Raw genomic sequence first — 18,191 nt, 5'->3', positions numbered from 1 at the left:
TCTCTCTCTCTCTCTCTCTCTCTCTCTCTCTCTCTCTCTCTCTCGAACACTACTTCAATCACCCAAGCCATTCAATTTACCGTGCGGGATTACGGCCAAGATTACGGCTGACGAAATCGCCCAAATTATCGTCGATGTTTGTTCCAGTATCTTAATTCGATTAAATGGCCCGACGCTTAACTCGACATTTGCCTTCGGCAAATGTTTGTAAATATTTGTCTACACGGGGAGAAAAGTTTACGGTAAAAATTACTGTAGAATCTATAATTACTTTATAATCCAGAGAAAAAAATATGTGCATGCATAAAATAATTATTACTTGACTCAACCAGGTTAGATTCGTTACCTGTTGGTAACAAGTTAAATATTTAATTGCCAATATAGCGAGAATTTTGAGAGAAAAGGGAAGAGCGAAAGCGAAAGAGGGAAAGAGATTCTCTTTGTGGCAACCCGTCTCACGAGAGAGAGCCGTGAATAACAATCGTAACATTTGACACAATAACGACGACAAACCGTTATTACGCCACATTTCATTCTGTAATCCTCAAAGTTAATCCCACCGTATATATCGATCCTCGTTGTTTATACTTCGAGATGGAACAAATTGCGTGCGCCCATGGGGACGGGGGTTACTTAAATCTGTTGGAATATCGTTAACTGATTCTCGTCGTAAAAATGCGAGATAAAAGGGCCATAAAGCACGGTAGTAAATATTACATCGTAGAATTAAATGGACGCTATCATTTTTCCATTATCTGAAATCGTTTCCGCAGAGCTGGCCGACTTTATTTAAATTTAATGTCGAGGGATTATTCGACTCTCTCCATTAACCTCGTCCCTCCTCCGTTCTCCGGAATCGCGTACGAGTGTCTCGCTAAGAATGCCCGTAAACGAAACTCCAATATGACAACTGCACCAACGATAAACGCGACAAATCAGATGGTGCGGTTATAAATCGGTTCAATGTTTCTTTATTATTAACGCTTTCCTTTTTTTCATTGTTTCGTTCTCAAAAATATAAAAAGACCTTCTATTTAAAAGATTTGTTAATTCCGCAAATTAGAATAGCATAAATTTGCGCGTTGGATGATATAGTTATAATAATATTTTTTCGGTTCGTTTGAAAAAGTTTGTATTGAAAAAAGGAAGCGGATGGAAAGAATCAAGGATTACGCGAATTTTGTTGCGCAAAGTGCGCATCGAATCAAATTAAGTAAGAATTGAGTCAGTGTAAAATCTTGTATAAATTGCAAAAATGTAGGCGGCAACAGAAATTTAACGAAACTGCGATATGGTTGTGCGTCCTTTTAACTACCAAAAGGTTAATCTAACTGTATAATACGTGTAATTCCACCTCTGGTGAGAGCTGAAATAAATCAGGCGATAAATGCGACCAATAATCATCTATTGATTCAGCTTTGTGATCGCCTCATTGAGCTTGAACTCGGAGTTTGTTTCGCACAAACCAGAGATCAAAAGAACAGTAAAGTTTTGCTGAAAGAATTAGAGGATTAAGAGATTAATTCGTTTAATTTGATTCCAGTTGTTCTCTGACGGGGTCCATTTTTAATAATATACACCAGAATATTCATTCTTAAGCGACATTGTTTTATTCGCTCAGTGGAACGTGTCTCTAATATTTTTTCCAACGTTCTGCAATTATAATAGAATGAAACCTCATTGATATCACCTTGTGAGAAAATGTTTATGGACGTTTTTGCATCTGATTACCCTTGTTATTAGTCGCTCAATCAATTAACGAGTTCCTTAATTATTTTCGCGCGAAATTAGCACCGTGAAACATCATGACGAATCGCGTGACCGACGAAATGTCATAAACACCACGACACGGCCAATCGGTGTATCGGGCATCTCAATTTATTTCAATCGAATGTCGACACGGAAGAAGGACTGCCGACGAGGCATCTTCGGCCGCTATAAAATACATTTCTTGGACGAAAGACACGGCCTTTTCCATGCCGCTTGACGTGTCGCCGGTAATATTGCTTGCAATAAATTACACGCTCTCCCTCCCTCTCTCTCTCTCTCTCTCTCTCTCTCTCTCTCTCTCTCTCTCTCTCTCTCTCTCTCCCTCTCTCAAGGGCGGAATCCGCCGCGTCTGAAATATCCTTCGGGACGATCCTCCTGGTCGAGACTCACGGACGACGACGTATCGCCGAAAATTTCCATAAGAATGCCAGGTTAGCTGACGTATCCCGCTATCCACTTCGCCGCGACGTTGAGGAATCGCGCGCTCAACGCTGGAATTTTAACCCTCGAACGCGCACGCATGCTCGTCCGAATACTTGTCGAACCTAATCGCATTTTTACACACGCGTTCGCACTCACGATCCTCTCCGTTCTCCGGAATGGGAAGAAGCAAATTTTACGCCGAAACTACATCTACACGCCGAAACAGGAATCGACGGAAAGAGTTACGAAGGTGCAGCCGTGTCGGCTGAGACGATTCTTTGAAATTGGGATAGCTGATGTTAATGAAGTTCAACTTGCAAGCTGTCTCTCAATTTGGGCACCACTACGAGATATATTCGTTACCAAACACTAATGACATTTAACCGAATCCATCACAGTTGTAGTAGTGTGAGATATACTTCGTTAGAGTACATGTGTATGTGCGATAAGGCATTTAGGTAGTCATGACTTGAAGCTCGTCTCACGTGAGATAGTGAGACCTGAATTTCGAATTTGAATGTCTCACTTAAGACAAGTCTCGACTAACAACTGTTTAATATAGATTTGGGTAACATGGCTGCTGTTTCATTACCATTTACGATAATGCGAGCTTTTAATTTCGGCTGATAAATTTTCATTTAATTTAATTTATTTCAAATAAAGCGCTGGACGAATATTCGCCACAATGGCAATAGCGCAGCGAAATGATCAGCTTAGCTAAATTAATTTAAGCTAAGTCAAGCATTTCCTGCATGTATGTCTTCTTCGTAAAGTGCGCATCGGTATCTGAAAAAGTTGGCGAAATCGCCAACCATTCCGCCACGTTGTTGTCTCATACGCGATTGTTGAATCCCGCGAATATCGCGCGAAAATTATTAATTTATATCCAACTTGCCTCCGCTCGCCGCTCTGGAAACAGTCCAACCCCCGGTTTTGTTAGCAAACACTCGCGCAAACGCCGCGCGTTACTCCGCGTAACTCGCCGTAATTATTTCGCCATCGCGAGGGCCCGGGAAATTTTACGGCGCCCTCGGCCCATTACAAGCATAGTTTACTCACGGTGTATCCACGAAAGAGGCATCGTCTTCCCTGGAATGGCGCCAATAAAGAGAAGTAGCCGTCCGGCGGTCGGCGAGCCGACAGTTATCTCGGGATTAAAAGTCTTTGTCTCGAATCGCCGATTCGGCCAGCCTGTCCACCCCACACCCGCACCCACACCCACACACAAACACACACTTACGACCGCACTTACACACGGTTTTAAGCGCTCGTCCGCCCTTAACACCGCCGCTAGTCCGCTGCCTGCGGCTCGCCGACGCCCTTAACGCGCCTAAGCCAGCGGAAAGGACGGGGATAAAACACGCGGCCGACGAAGCGTGCATAATTCGTGGGATATCGCGAATAAATCGCGCGACCGAGAATCCCAGCGGCCGTACGTTGATACCGCACAAAGGGCTGGATTTAATAGAAACGCGCCGGACGCGCCATTATAAACAATGCGCGGCCCCGTCGAGGCTTTCGCTAACCAAACCGACAATTCTCTCGCTCCCCTCGTCCCTCTGCCGGCTTGCCCGCACGGCTACCCCACACCGACCGTATCCATCGTCATTTAACTCGTCGCAAACGAGCCTCTGGTCGACGATTACCGTTCGAAAAGCGCCGATCGGAGAGAGGCGATCATGAGTCGCCAAGTCCCACGGCGATGTGGCCCGTTGCACGCGCGATGCATCTTTTTATGTAAGAATTATCGCAGCGTCACATAAAGCGTCGATACTCGCAAGATATTTTCGTGCGTTTCGTTCAACTCTGGAAAGTGGAAGCGCGGGAGAAAGTGCGCGCTTTTTGCCAGATCGAATGGAGTCTGCTTGACTTTCGTGCAGTCCGCCCGGTCAGGTTTCAATCGGTTCTCTCGGGCGAACTCGGGGACTGGACTTTATTTTGATTCCACGAAATTTTCCACGCGGATCTTGGCGTGAGATCGGCATCCCCTTTTCAGGATGAAGTGCATCGATACTTGCTCCTCTTTTCACGCGCAATACCCCGCTCGCAAGCGGATGGACCTTCGAGCCACCTTCCGCTCCTCCCCGCGATGTTAATCCTGGCGGGAATCGCGGATTTACCAGCGGGTGACGGAAAAATCCTGGACCGTCTGTCCGTCCACCTCCCTGCCTCCCTTTTACGCCGAAAGCCCGCTCAGAGTCCAACCGAGCACGAAGGGCGAGGCGAAGGGATGAAATTTAATACTTCGTCGCCGTATATTAAATCGCAGCCGCGGCAGACACAATGCTAGGGGACGGTAGGGGGGAAGAGACGGGGAAGAAAGGGGCGGCTCTCTTCTGAATACGAATATCCTGATAAAATTTAACGGGCCGGTCGCCTGCACCGCGACGGTGAACTCGAGCCCCTGCCTGCGCCCCCCCTTTGCCTTTTTACGCGCGTATACGTCGGTTGACACACGGTGTTTGCTTCTGACGCCTGCTATAGAAACGCGAACAAAGGAATTGATTACTCTATCGCGCGAGCTTAGACGTAGCGCGAAACGCTGTTGTTCGCTGTTGAACGCCATCGACCGCTTTTCCACCCTCGCGATCTTCGTGGGGAGAACTCGCGGCGCGACGTCATTTCAACGCGTAACGCCGAAATGCGGGAAACTGAGGAATCGCGGAAATGTATAATCGGACGCGAAACATTTACGACCACCTGAGAGTGATTTTAACATAATGTGGGGATGATTTTTGACACATCGACGCTCTTCAGACGTTCAACCGCGAGAAAATGTTCAAGCCAGCCGGAGAGCCACGCGTTACGGATCATTGTTTCTGCGGAAGGATAATAACGTTGACGAAATGTCGCACGTCGCACCGAGGATTTTTCGATCCTTTATGTGCGCAGGGCATTAACCAATAGTGCACTTTCCAACATTAGTATCATTTAATATTAATCTCGCTTTTAAGCAGAGGCAGTGAAAATTGTTCTGATATTTTATACGTAGTACTGCGAAAAATTGTGCCTCAGCCGGCATCCGACGGGAAAACGATAATTAGAATTCGTAATTTAATATTTGACTTTTACGATGTGGAGAAAATTATAATAACCATTTTAATTTTGACGCATACTCGTGAAAATGAAATAACTCACGTCTGTAGTGCAGTCAATGACGAGAGGGTTGCAAATAAGGTGAAAAGGTTGCAATTTTATTTCGAGACCTCGGAGTATTCGAGAGAAGAGATGTTATATTTGAGTAATTTTTCCGAGAAAATAAATATTCATTTTTAAATATTAGACGAATTCTGAAATATGTCGAGGTAAAAGTATCACTGTCCTTATTCCACTGACTGTACGCACGTTAAACAAATTATAATCGACTTCGCGTCACGGTGTGAAATCGCGGGAAACATTTATTTCTCGTCAATGACAAGAGCGAGCGCTCGTCACGCTGAATAGAAGATACATGATATTCATTAATAATACGTCAGCGCTCTTCATCGAGGTAAAGGTCGCGCGGTCTCTCGCGGACGAAGCGGGGTGTAAAATAATTTGTAACCGGCAAAGAGAAAGAGGGAGAGAGAGAGAGAGAGAGAGAGAGAGAGAGAGAGAGAGAGAGAGAGAGAGAGGGAGAGAGAAAGAGAGAATTATACAACGACCGTGTCGCGCGCGCTTCGCAATTAGCGGGAATCAATTTGCGCCGGAAACTATTAAACACCGCTTCCTTCCGCCCTAATTTTCCGGGTTCACAGCATTATTATTCGCCGTTCCGCCGCCGGCCCGAAGACACGGCCGGCCATTGTGTCAGCGTAAAACGCTGGTTGCGCAAATAACATAAATTTCGCAGTCGACACGTGTCGCCGATAATCAACAAGCCAACGGGTATGGTATGCGCTGCGCGTTATAATTACCGACAATTCTCGATTTGCACGGTTGCCGAGCCGGTTGCGCCGAGCGGAGTCGCGAGGATGAAATGTGATCTACATTGCTGCGGCTTCTTTTTCTTCTTTTTTTCAATGCGACGAATATTAAATACACGCGACACGAGAAATTTAGAAGAGCAATATCAGAACGGGCTGTTAAAAGTATCAAACACGCTCTTAATATCTCCTTTTACAGAGTATTAAATTTGTTTTAGTTCAACACGACAGCTGGTAATACGAGCGTTATTTAATTGTCTCGTGTACTTCGTGAAAAATCTTTAATCGTTACGTTCTGTGCAAACATATTTCAAGATTTTTAAAACTAGCACACGCAGATTCCAATCAGAGTGCTCCAATTTTGTCTCAGAGTAAGTTATTCCATTGTGACACCAATTATAAATTTCATTTTTATCTCAAACATAAATTTTTTATCTATAATCAGCAGAAATATTACGGAAATTTTTTTTTTTTTAATAGATGAACAGAGAGTTGAAATTATATACTTATTCGGTTTTAGTAATCGATATTTTAGATACAGAATTATATACGGGAAATCCATATTATTTAATTAAATAAATTTACATAACACTTAACATTATAAGATAAGTACTGAAAAATTGAAATTAAAGTATTGTTATTCCGTTAAATGAGATTTAATAAAAAAAAATAAAAAGAAAGAAATATTTAAGACACTTTAAGTATTTACACTATTTAAATATTTATAATTGCAAAATATAAATAGAACGTTTCATATGTTTTCTTCAATTCTAATATAAAGGACACAAGGAAAGAAAATCTATGGGGAAACATTTGGTAGACTAAGTGAAATCTGCTTAAGTTGTTAGAATTGTTACTCTGAAATATGACATTTTTAGCGTGAATTTACGCACATTTCTCAACCAGAGTCTATAATTTTCTTAGGAAATCAACGTGGAATCTCAGACTGGGCCTCACTTAGATTTCGTAAAATTTTTTACTCAGAAGTACATTTCCGTTTAGTCGCCGGGAAAATCGCATCGATCGACAGACATCATTTTATCGACGGTTAATTACGCGCCCACTGCCCATTCGGATTCGCGATTTAAATGAAGCATAAGAGGCTCCACGTTAGAGAATTAATGATTCGACCGGTGGATAGGGAAAATTTGACAAATCGACGTCCGCATGATTTCGATCGTAATGATCACTAATAACGTCGCACAATCCCCATCCTGCATAGACCCGAGCGGCGCTCGTCAGCCGTGCGAATCGCGTTGCTCATTTAGGTCGTGATCCGATCTGCCTGCAGAATCGGAGTTTCGATCAAAGCGCGAACTTTATTCGCGATTGAACCGATGCCGGAAAATCGCGCGGATTAGCGCGTCGATCTGCCGCGAATTACGCGCCCTGCGTTATCGTAACGCTTCATGTTACGTCCGAATTTACGAGCTCGCGATGAATTCGTGCATTTTTACTCCGCAACAACTTTTCTCGTTGGAGCGATTAATTACTGGCTGTAACGACATTCGGAAACGCGCCATATTCTCTTAGGTACAATAGCAAAAGATTAGTTATCCTAGCGAACGTGCTTTGTCGGCCGTCTTAAATTATGTTTCCCACAGATGTTCGCAGAGAATCGTCTTTGCTGCACCAACAAATATGCCGCGCTATATCAAACTTGATTACAATCGCGGAACTCTGATGCAGCTCTAAGCACTTAATTATCAGGGCACGGAAATTGCCTGTTTATTGCGTATATTACAGATACAGATTAGTTAACGAGATTGCCAGCTGCATCAGCGAATCTATCTTCTCCCGTGATAGTTCGTACAATCAAACAATTAGTACGCGCCGAGAGAAAGAAACAAGATGCCCGCAAAAAATTGCTACGTGATTTTCTCGAGTTTTCACAGTCGTAGACGGCGCTCGTGGAAAATTTCCATCAGCGACCACATTCGTCCGGCGCGACCTCGCTGCCTCGAAAACCGGCTGTCGACATTGAAAAAGCCAGCCGGCGAGCACGTCGTTAACAGTCACGAGGTTCATTACGAGTCCGGGCGACATCCATAATTTCGGCCAATTTTCCCGGCATTATTCCGCTTGCCACGCCGTTCAGTGGCAAGAGCGTCCCTCGTAAATCTGCCGATCCGCCGGCGAAATTATTTCCTGCCGAGAAAAAGGACCGGACCATCGGACAGGGCGAGGCAGGGCTGCCGGTCGTGGAAGGTGGCACGATGGGGATGAAGCCAGAGGAGTCGCGCCGGTATCGCGCGTCCTACGCGCTGCAAATCCCCGAGTCTGCCGGTGAATTACGAGTGCTGTATGCGACGCTGTATGCAACGGATGACATACGTACTTCTTTTTACATTTCCTCCTGCTCCTCCTCCTCCTCCTCCTCCTTCTCCTCACCCCGCAGTCCTCCCGCCGGAGGTTCAGGACGACGGTCGAAAAAAAAGGCCGGACACCGACAACGCTTTTACGACGCTCGCCACCGCAGTGTAGTGGAAGGAAATGCGGGATTCGTCTCGGATCCATCGTAGCTCATATTTAATATCTCGTAATCTCCGTTCGGTCAGTCCTTTTAATTTTTCGTCATAATCCAATTTTCATAAACTTCCCGGCAACCTGAATAGAGGTAACGGACAAAGTACCAATTTTGATAACAATCGCGACTCCAATCTGAATGTTAAATCTAATGTTAACAATAGTTTGCAATTTAGATTTGAGGCGTCTTGAGATTGTAGGCGTCAAAGCATTCAAGAATAATAATACAAGATCGGTTCAACGTGACGGTAGACTATTTAATATTACTTCATCTCCTCTCCTCCTTCTCCTCCTTTAATAAAAAGCGCATGTCAACATTGTGAATATATTTCTTATCGAAGCGTTAAAGCCTCTTTTCCGCGATGCTGATTGGCCGTCTCGAAGTCGCGTTGCGGCTTGGTGTCGCTTGCGGCTGTCATCGCGTGGAATGTTGATAGTTTTTGTATCAGGGGATTTCTTTTAAAAAAGGTGCGTGAAACCTCGATCTCGAATATATCGAAACGGGTGAAGAGAGAGAGAGAGAGAGGGGAGGAGACAGGGAGAGACAGGGAGAGAGGGAGGGGGGAGAGAGAGAGAGCGAGAGAAGGAGGGTGAGAGTTACAGACAAAGAAAGAATGAGGGAAAAAGAAAGAGTGAGGGAAAGTGATAGAGTGATGGATAGAGGGGTGGAGGGATAGGAGGGAGAGGAAGAGAGATAGGAAGAGAGGAGAGGGGGGAGAGGGAGGGAAGAGTAGCAGGAGGGAAGGGGGAGTCAGCTTCTATATTTAGGACCGTCTTGAATTCATCTTCAGATATTTTTTAACCAATAGAACGATGTATATAGCATCTGAAGATGAACTTAAGATGGTCTGGAATAGAAATGTTAAACGTCGAAATTCATTGGTTATACGGTTACTATGTAGAAAATATATCATGGAATTTCAAACTGTATGCGCCTAATACATCGTATGTTGGAGTCGGATATTATTAAACTTATATTGCACTATAGGGATTATTTTTATGATTTATAATATTTATTCTAAACTTTAATATGAATAAGCTAAAATGGCGCGCGCGTAACGCGCGCTTGTAGTGTTCTAGTGTACATAAAAAATTCGAAAGATGTCTTCGAGTGAGTATGTGATTCTGTCAAACAATTTTATCCTCTCTTTGTTGATTTAAATCGTTACAAATATGCAATTAATGAATGACATTTACAGGCTAGTCTTCCTTATCTTGTTTTTAACATAATTTAATGTTTTATCATAAGAACATAATAAACTTGCTTTATTATAATAATAAAGACAAGAGTACCCGGTCGCCATGACACTGAGATCGATTCATTGTTTATCCGAAACAATTTTTCACGTTGGTTTTTTAATTCAGCTCGTTTGCATCGATATACATCACATCGGTGATATGAGTCTTTCCCGTCCGGAAAACGGAAAAGTGGCAGCGCGAAAAGCGACGAAGAACCTTTCGCGTCATAACAGCGCGCATAACGAGACGAGAAAAAGCAGTTTCGCGCTCATTCCATGCATACTCGATTTCTATTTTTTTTTTGTCCAACGGTTGCAGTAATTTGCCCTTTTCACAGAAAACGCTACCACTTCCCGGGAAATTTTCATTGCGCGCCACCGCTTTGTCATTTTCAGACGAGAGGTAAGCTTGTGAAATGTTTAAGCACAAATATGCTGAGTTTTAACATTCTAACACCTAAGAAGAGGTCAGCGAACGATTCGGCTGTCGAATCGACTAATCGGCAAATAATTTAGAAAGAGTATACGTATATAAAAAGATACATATATTATACATATAAAATACCCATTTTGACGTTTCCAGGTTACACATTGCGCACCGTTAGTATCAATGGTCGCGTAAACATGATGGAAATATACGAATCCATTATTTTCTTTTTATACATAATCCGTCAACGATGAAAGGAGGCGATAAAAACTGTTCATGCATGCAAACGTTTCACACTAACACCGCGAAAAGTCTCGAGCTTAATGACGGTTTTATGTTTTCGGCAAACGCACCACCATTTATCGCGAGATGAGGCGAGAGGTCGGCAAAAATTGAAATAAACGACGGTGGGCGGTTAATCTGCCCAGAAGCCGAAAGTCGCAGGAAAGTTCGAAGTTTAAAATTCAGAATTGCGGGAGTTTATGCACACACACGCGCATACCAGTGATTTAAGATTCCGCGACTGACGACAAGGTTTTATGTACCTCTACAGGGGAATGTAATTCTCCGAGGCGACTTCGTCGTCAACAAAACAACTTATCAGGCAAAGTTTAAGTGTTTCGAGAATTACATCTTTTGCTTGAAAGAATATTTGATGGTAAAATTTACCGTAGGATTTCTCAGCCGAGAAAGATACATTCTTTGCCTTTATTTGTTACCTTTCCGTTTTATATGTGCTATTTATATTTTAAGAACTAAAGCCTGCTATTGCAAAATGTATACCTTGTTCTTCACAGCAAAATTTACGATATCCCTTAGTGAAATAAATTCTATTGACAGTCCTGCATCATTCAAAGTACATTGAGAAGGATTTATATGAAAACAGCTATAATATTCTCTCCATGTAGAAATATATATTTTTCTTCGTACGAATACATCAAGCATTAAAAGAGAATTCGACTCAACATACGCATTACAACTTGCTTGAAGTACTCAAAATATATTCATTCAAAATCATTATTAAAAAAGATCATTATTAAAAAAGGTCCGAGACTTTGACGTATTCTTGATGCATTTATAAAAGGTGTCCCAAAATTCACGCAAGAAGTAATTTTGATAGAAAACACAGTTTTATAATTAAAAATTGTAAATTTTTTATTGATTCATAAAGTATACAGTATAGGGTTATGTATGGAATAGCATATCGGATAAATGGCCTCCACGGTTTTGCTGGCACATATGCACTCTTTTGTTGAAATTTTCCATGACCGTGTTTTGCATAAATGTGGCTGAATTTCGTTGATACAGCGCTCAATTTCCTCCTTCAAGGCGCTCAATTTCCTCCTTCAAGGTCGTGGGCTTGTTGGTCTTACAAACCTTAGACTTCAAAAAACCCCAAAGAAAAAAGTCCAACGGCGTTAAATCGCATGATCTGGGCGGCCTGATCTGATCACCAAAACGGGAAATTACACGACCAGGAAATGACTCATGCAGTAATTGAATTGTTTCTCAGGCTGTATGGCATGTGGCACCGTCTTGTTGAAACCACATGTCGTCCACATCTATATCTTGCAATTTAGACACAAAAAACTGGTTTATCATGTCGCAATAGCGAGCACCATTAACTGTTATTGCCTGACCAGCCGCATTTTCTTCCGAAGAATGGTCCGATGATGCCTCCAGCCCAAAATCCGCACCAAACAGTGACACGTTGTGGATGCATTTGTTTCTCAACAATCACTCGTGGATTTTCTGAACCCCAAATACGACAATTTTGTCGATTAACCAAGCCATCAAGATGAAAATGAGCCTCATCACTGAAGATGATTTTGTTCGAAAAATCAACATCCACTTGTTGTTCCATAATCCATTCAACGAACTCTCTTCGCTGTGACCGTTTACCCGATATGCTATTCCATACATAGCCCTATACTGTATACTTTATGAATCAATAAAAAATTTACAGATTTTAATTATAAACCTGTTTTCTATCAAAATTACTTCTTGCGTGAATTTTGGGACACCCTTTATAAAGAAAAAAAAATACGATATATCCAAAAGGTGTAGCTTCTATGACATTTTGACTTTGCCCGATAAAATCTCTTCCAGTCGCCGATATTTTTGGAGATATTCTCACCTGTCCCTTCTCGCTCTCTTTTGATCCTCGCATCTCACTTTGTACATGTTGCCTGTTTTCCTGCCGAACCCGCACGAAATTTTCACCCTAACGAATTACGCCTTTAGATTCGCACGACCCGCCACAAAATAATGTCAAGCGCGCGGTTCTCGCGAGCGCGCGGCAGCTGTCGTCGACAAATCATGCGTTTCATTTTCGGCCGCCTGAATAGCGTCGAAAAACAAATTCGATGTATGCATACACATCTCGCAGCTCGTTCGCTTTTGATCTTCACGACGACGACGACGACAACGGCGACGGCGACGATGACGGCGACGCGACGCGACGCTGAATTCAGCCGCGCGGGTTTATTCATATAACGCTCTTCAACCGCGCGAATTCCACACTGATGGAAACATACAAGATTTCACGAAACGCGCCGAAGAAATGTTCCGCAGGAAGAAGCGAGGCTCGTCAACGAACGTTTGCCGAGAAGTAATAAATATCGCGGTTTACAACAACAAATTCTGCGGTGGAATCGCGCGCGAGGTAAAACTCGAAACTCGAAGACGAGAAAACTCGGGCTGGCGCCGCTCGTGTTTGTCAGTCGTTCGCTTCTTTTTTCAGACAGAGGACAATTCTTCCGGTACAGTGGTGAAATTCACCAAGAATTAAAAACATAAATAATAGATAAATAGATATATACTTGTATAAGTGCGTACTCCAATTTTGCGCATAAAGCGCTTTAGGTTGATCTAAAAGGCAAATGATAGCGATTGAAAAGAAAGAAGAACAACGCGCGATTCTCTCGATACAGTAATAAGCCAGAGAGATAGTCCGAACAAATCAATATCGGTGTGTTAAGAATGCAAAAACCGACTAGGAAGAGTTTCCCCGTTAATCATCGAGATTGCAAAACGTAATCTCCAATTTTATTCGCAAAGTTCCATCGAACTGCGGAATTGCCACCCTGTTATCAAACTAATTTGAGTGAAATAGAATGGAAGGAACAGCTTCTACCGCATAGGAATTCCTCAAAATTTTCTTTAATTTTGCCTAAAATCAAAACAAAGATAAGACAGCGATGAAGTCGCTCTTTTACTAATGAATAAGACCGACATTCATATTTTAATGGAATCAAACAGACAATTCCATTCTTATGCCAACGATAGTATAAAACGCTCGCTGAGTATTTACATTTCTTGTGTATTCAGAATTGAGAAGAGAATGTAAAATAGATGCTAGAGACGATCTTTGGGAGAAACGCTGAAAAGAGAACAGATGGAATCCGCTCGGATCCCCCGCTTGGATTCGCGTGTTTGAAACATTACATCGCTGCTGAACATAAACTGAATTTACGTAAATTCCCCGATCCTCTCGGAGTCCATGATTTCTTTGGGAGATCGGACTGGATCCCAATTAGATCCCTGAAAATGTTCTCGACACGGGTCATCGAGATAAATGAAGTACAATTGGGAAGCAGAGCGCGCTCTCGCGCGTGTTAAACCACCGTCGCGAAAAAATCTTTCATTGAAGTCTCGAAGTAGAAATCATACGTACACGCCGGCTTCCGTCGACTTAGTTTACGCAGCGAGATCCGCATAAATCTCGCACGGAGTTCGAAAGTAAGGCTAACTTATTAATGAGCGCACGCGCGTCTGTAATGTACGGCGTGCAAACTAAGCGTAGAGAACGGCGGGCTGCCGTTAACACAGTTTTCCGCGGAGTAGCAACGCGAGTGCCTTCTTCGCCCCTTCGCTCTTGCTGAGCTCCCGCGGGAAAGATGCAAAGAGCAGTATATCCCGCGCGACCTTCTCTGCATAATGAAACCGCATCGTTCACCCATCGCTGAGATCGAACGAGCTGTCGACGAGCGAGCAAGCGCGCGAGCAAGCCCTTCGCTTGAATCCCTCGTTTGATCTTTTGTGTTCGATGCAGAAAGCTGAAGCAGAAACTCTCGAATTCGAGACAACGCGTATCTCTGGTTCGTCGGGAAAAGCGCTTACGAAAGGATGTCATTGTGAGAGTGAGAGTGAGAGAGAGAGAGAGAGAGAGAGACTGGGAGAGAGAGGAAAGGCTAATAATAATAATAACAATAATAATAAAGAGATTCGTGGCAGAATGTGGAGCGTTGTCACAGAGATAAAAGCGACGTAGCTTACTTTGCTCTTGTCAAAATAAAATATCGTAATTCGCAAATGCAAAATAATCGCGTCACCAACAGGCTCGAGTCCAACTCGATTAACTGTTCAATTTTCCGACAGGAGTCCGACAGTTTGATGGTGTTCTCGGAGCTGCTGAAATACACGAGCGTGCGCGAGCTGAGTCTATGCAACGCCCGCTTGCATCTGGCGGTGCACGAGGGTCCTCTGTCGAGATTAGGACGCCGCGATGACGCCGGCGCCGAGCTCCTCCGAGCAGCACCGCCGTCGGCCTGCCCGGCCATCGTCTTCCTAAGACTAGCCGGATTTCAGGTGAGTGTTCGACTGCGCCCGGTTTGATGCGGATTTGGATGATGAATCTATGCGCATTCGGAAGTTAAGAGCTTCACTGTCCTTTAAACCCACACCTACACGAAAACGCACAATTTATGGTACACTACCAATCGAAGTACGACAGATGAAATAATTGCAGGGAAAAACGAGTGTCAGTTCGTGTAACTGAATGAGAATCGGAAACTCGGGCGGGGAATATGATATCTTTATTAAAATCCGCTTGAAATAATTGAGAGAGCAACTGACTGAATGAAAACAACGGAAATCTTTCCGCTCCTGCACGAGTTTCTTTTCCGTGTGAAATAACACTCTCCGCACGATTTTTCATGTCAACGCGCTGCAAGGTGTTAATGTTTCGCAAGGACGATTGAGAAATTAATTACGTCTCCTACATTTATAAATTATACATACAAGTATAGGGAACTTACTTCCGAAAAAAGCAATGTTCTCCATTTTTGAGGATTTTCCTTGGCAAAGTACCTCGATGCTCGGATTTGCCATCGCTTCCTGAGGCAGGACGAGCCGTAAAAATCTGTCATGGCACGACGAGATTTGAAAAACGTGGATTTTTCGAGTAGTGGTTTTCATACTAAATAACTAACTACACCACGAGCGTACACCCTCATTGTGATGATATGATATAATTAATTATGCAATTTAACGTAATGACAATAGATACCGCCGTATTCCGAGCCTTTGATTCCTAATTCTCGCCGAGTTCCCAGATAATGTACCTGCGTTATCTGCGAACGCGGGATGTTACGGGAGAGGATGCCTCAAAATCCACTAATTTCATTTCGCGGCGTTATTCGAATGAAATTGTGCCAGTTCAGAAATCAAAGACTTCACAGCAATCCCACAGAGCACAGCCACACAACATACTACATACTATCCGCGACAAAGAGGATAAAATAATTACAAGACGCGGGCGCTTCGGATAGTCTAATCTGTCCGCGCGTTACAGGTTTGATCTTATGGCCGTTACAACGCCGTAATGACAAACGCAATCCTATTATACGGCTCGACTGTCCGCCAGCGCAGTACATGCCTTCAAGTGCAATGCAAATGCATAGGGGTGGCCGGTGGCATTACGAGAAGATAACACATACACGGTATCGCGCTTACAGCGGACACAGATGTAACTGTCCGCCCTTTCCTCTCTGACCAGGCTCGCCGACTGCACAAGACTGTATCTGTCGTGTTTCCGAGATCTGGCAGGATCCATTAAGGTAGACACACACGCGCGCATACACACATATACACAAACGCTCGCTCTGCCCACGGAAGTACGCAGCTCGCAACCGGCCGCTCTTCGCAACGGAGAGATGTCCCGCTTTTTTTAAAAATGATCCCGCACGACCGACCGCCCTCTCGACGCGAAAGAGGTCAGCCATTTAATAAGTCGCCGAAATCCTCGCGAGGTCCCCTCGCTTTAATATCCTAATCTCCGTTCTTCCTCTGGCCCCTCGTTCTATTCCTTCGCTGGCAATTCTGAAGCCAATTGTTGAAAAATTTTAAGCACGCAGTGCCCAACGTCCTTTCACCCCCTTGTCGAATTGGGGCAGTTTCTTTCGTCAGGCTGGCGGGAGAGAGACGCGAGATATAAATCGTCACGGGTCGGGGTCGTGTAATAACGAAGGACGCAGTCTTTTCTTGCACCTTGCGCCGTGACGATCTCGTAGGAGCAACAAGTGCCAAGTGTAAAGCGCCTTCAAAGTTCGTCAACTTCGAATATCGCGTCGCACTCGCTGAGTTTCGCCGAGGTCGGACATCTCGCTCGGAAAGTAACGAGTCATTTAAATGTGAATGACTCTGCCGTCACTTTTCAGCTGGAGTTTCGCTGGACGGACCGATTTCAGATTACGAGCCCGATTCGCGACGCGAATCACATACAATCTCGACCGATCGGTCGACCGATCGAGATCCGAGACTGCGGATTTATCAGAAGTTAACGTCCACGACTCGAGTAATCCTCCGAACGAGTTCTTTTGCCGTTTGGGATACCTACGGAAGTCCCGCTGAACGTTTACCGCCGTTTAAGTGAAACTTCAAATCGGACGAGCGCGTTTACGCGCTCGAACGTCGAATGTCACTGCGGTTGCTGCCTCCAGGTATCGCGCTCAGGTGTTCGCTTAAATGGCCGACCACTGGCTCGCAAAAAGAGGGCGATACAGCTAACTGTCCCATTTCACGCGCGAAACGCCGATTCCGTGGCCGGAATGTCCGCGGCCGCGATTCCTCTCTTTCTTCTTATCTATAATTCATATATTTCCTATTACACGCGCAATTACAGTCCGCGGCCGCGCCGCGACGGGGATAAATAAGGACGACCCGGACCGACATTCGTCTTCGTTGTCTCCGCATTACGCCGTCCCGATCCCTCCTCGTACTCCCGCTCTCTTTGTATAGGATGACTCGAAAATAAATCGTCGCACGCTTGTAGGCGTACCCCTCGAGCGTTTTGTTGGCGCATCACGACGAGGACGTCGAGATCGTCGTGAGCTCTGGGATCGTTCTCGAGAATTGATTAGATATCTTTACACCGATCTTCAGGCTGACGGGCTCGGCACTGCGGCGGTTTAATCCATTATTGCTCCTCCTTCCTGCCTTTTTCTTCTTTCTGTTTTCTAACTCGAGAAGATCAGGCGAAATGAAATTTTCCCGACTTCCAGACTCATCTTCTCAAGTTCTCGAAAGAGTCGAAACATCGTTACGTTAAAGTCTTCAGCTGCAAACCCGTTAAAGCTGGGGCCACTCGAAATTAAATGAAGCGTAAGATTCTGCTATCCTGTTTACCCTCCCCCGAGACTCGGTTCCCGAAAACGCGTTTCTCGATCACTCGCCACTCGAGGGGCCTTCGGTACGGTCTTTCGAAAGTTATCGATAGATTAAAAGAAGGAAAGAGAAGAAAAAACTAGAATGCAGGATCGTTCAAGAAATTTGTGTACGAGAGTCCTCCGACGCGTGAATGTCTGCACGAAGCACATCTCGTTAAGTCGAAGAAGATACACAAATCAAAATAATGTCAAAAATTCTAGGGCTTACAAGAGCCGAGCGCAAGATAAATTAGCGCAAAGTCCAATAAATAAACTGTAACATGTGGTGGCTATAAAATTCTTAAAATATTTTTACATGTATATATTTGTGTGTTATTTCTAGCTTCGTTCTCTGTTTGAACACATTCTCTCTGTCTGTCTATTCGCGATTTTACCCTGTCAGATGTGAGGAGTTCTCCCGTTAATCGCGAGAGATTTTATTATTATTGTTAATTAAACTTTTCACGCTCGTGCA

At 44.1% G+C, this 18,191-nt stretch overlaps 1 protein-coding gene across 7 annotated transcripts in view; it reads left to right on the top strand.

The window, feature by feature from the left end:
• LOC105185347 (uncharacterized) overlaps positions 1-18,191 on the top strand; it is a 270,171-nt gene that overhangs the window by 247,005 nt on the left and 4,975 nt on the right. For all 7 annotated transcript variants that reach the window (XM_025300080.1, XM_025300079.1, XM_025300081.1 and 4 more), the window contains one exon: positions 14,670-14,879. In XM_025300080.1, coding sequence (XP_025155865.1) covers positions 14,670-14,879 — 210 coding nt within the window. The remainder of the gene's footprint in view (positions 1-14,669; positions 14,880-18,191) is intronic.

Source organism: Harpegnathos saltator, unplaced genomic scaffold, assembly GCF_003227715.2.
Source record: "Harpegnathos saltator strain DR-91 unplaced genomic scaffold, Hsal_v8.6 scaffold328, whole genome shotgun sequence".
Classification (NCBI taxonomy): Eukaryota; Metazoa; Arthropoda; class Insecta; order Hymenoptera; family Formicidae; genus Harpegnathos; species Harpegnathos saltator.
The sequence above is the reverse complement of the archived record's forward strand: the minus strand, read 5'-3'. Positions and strand labels throughout refer to the sequence as shown.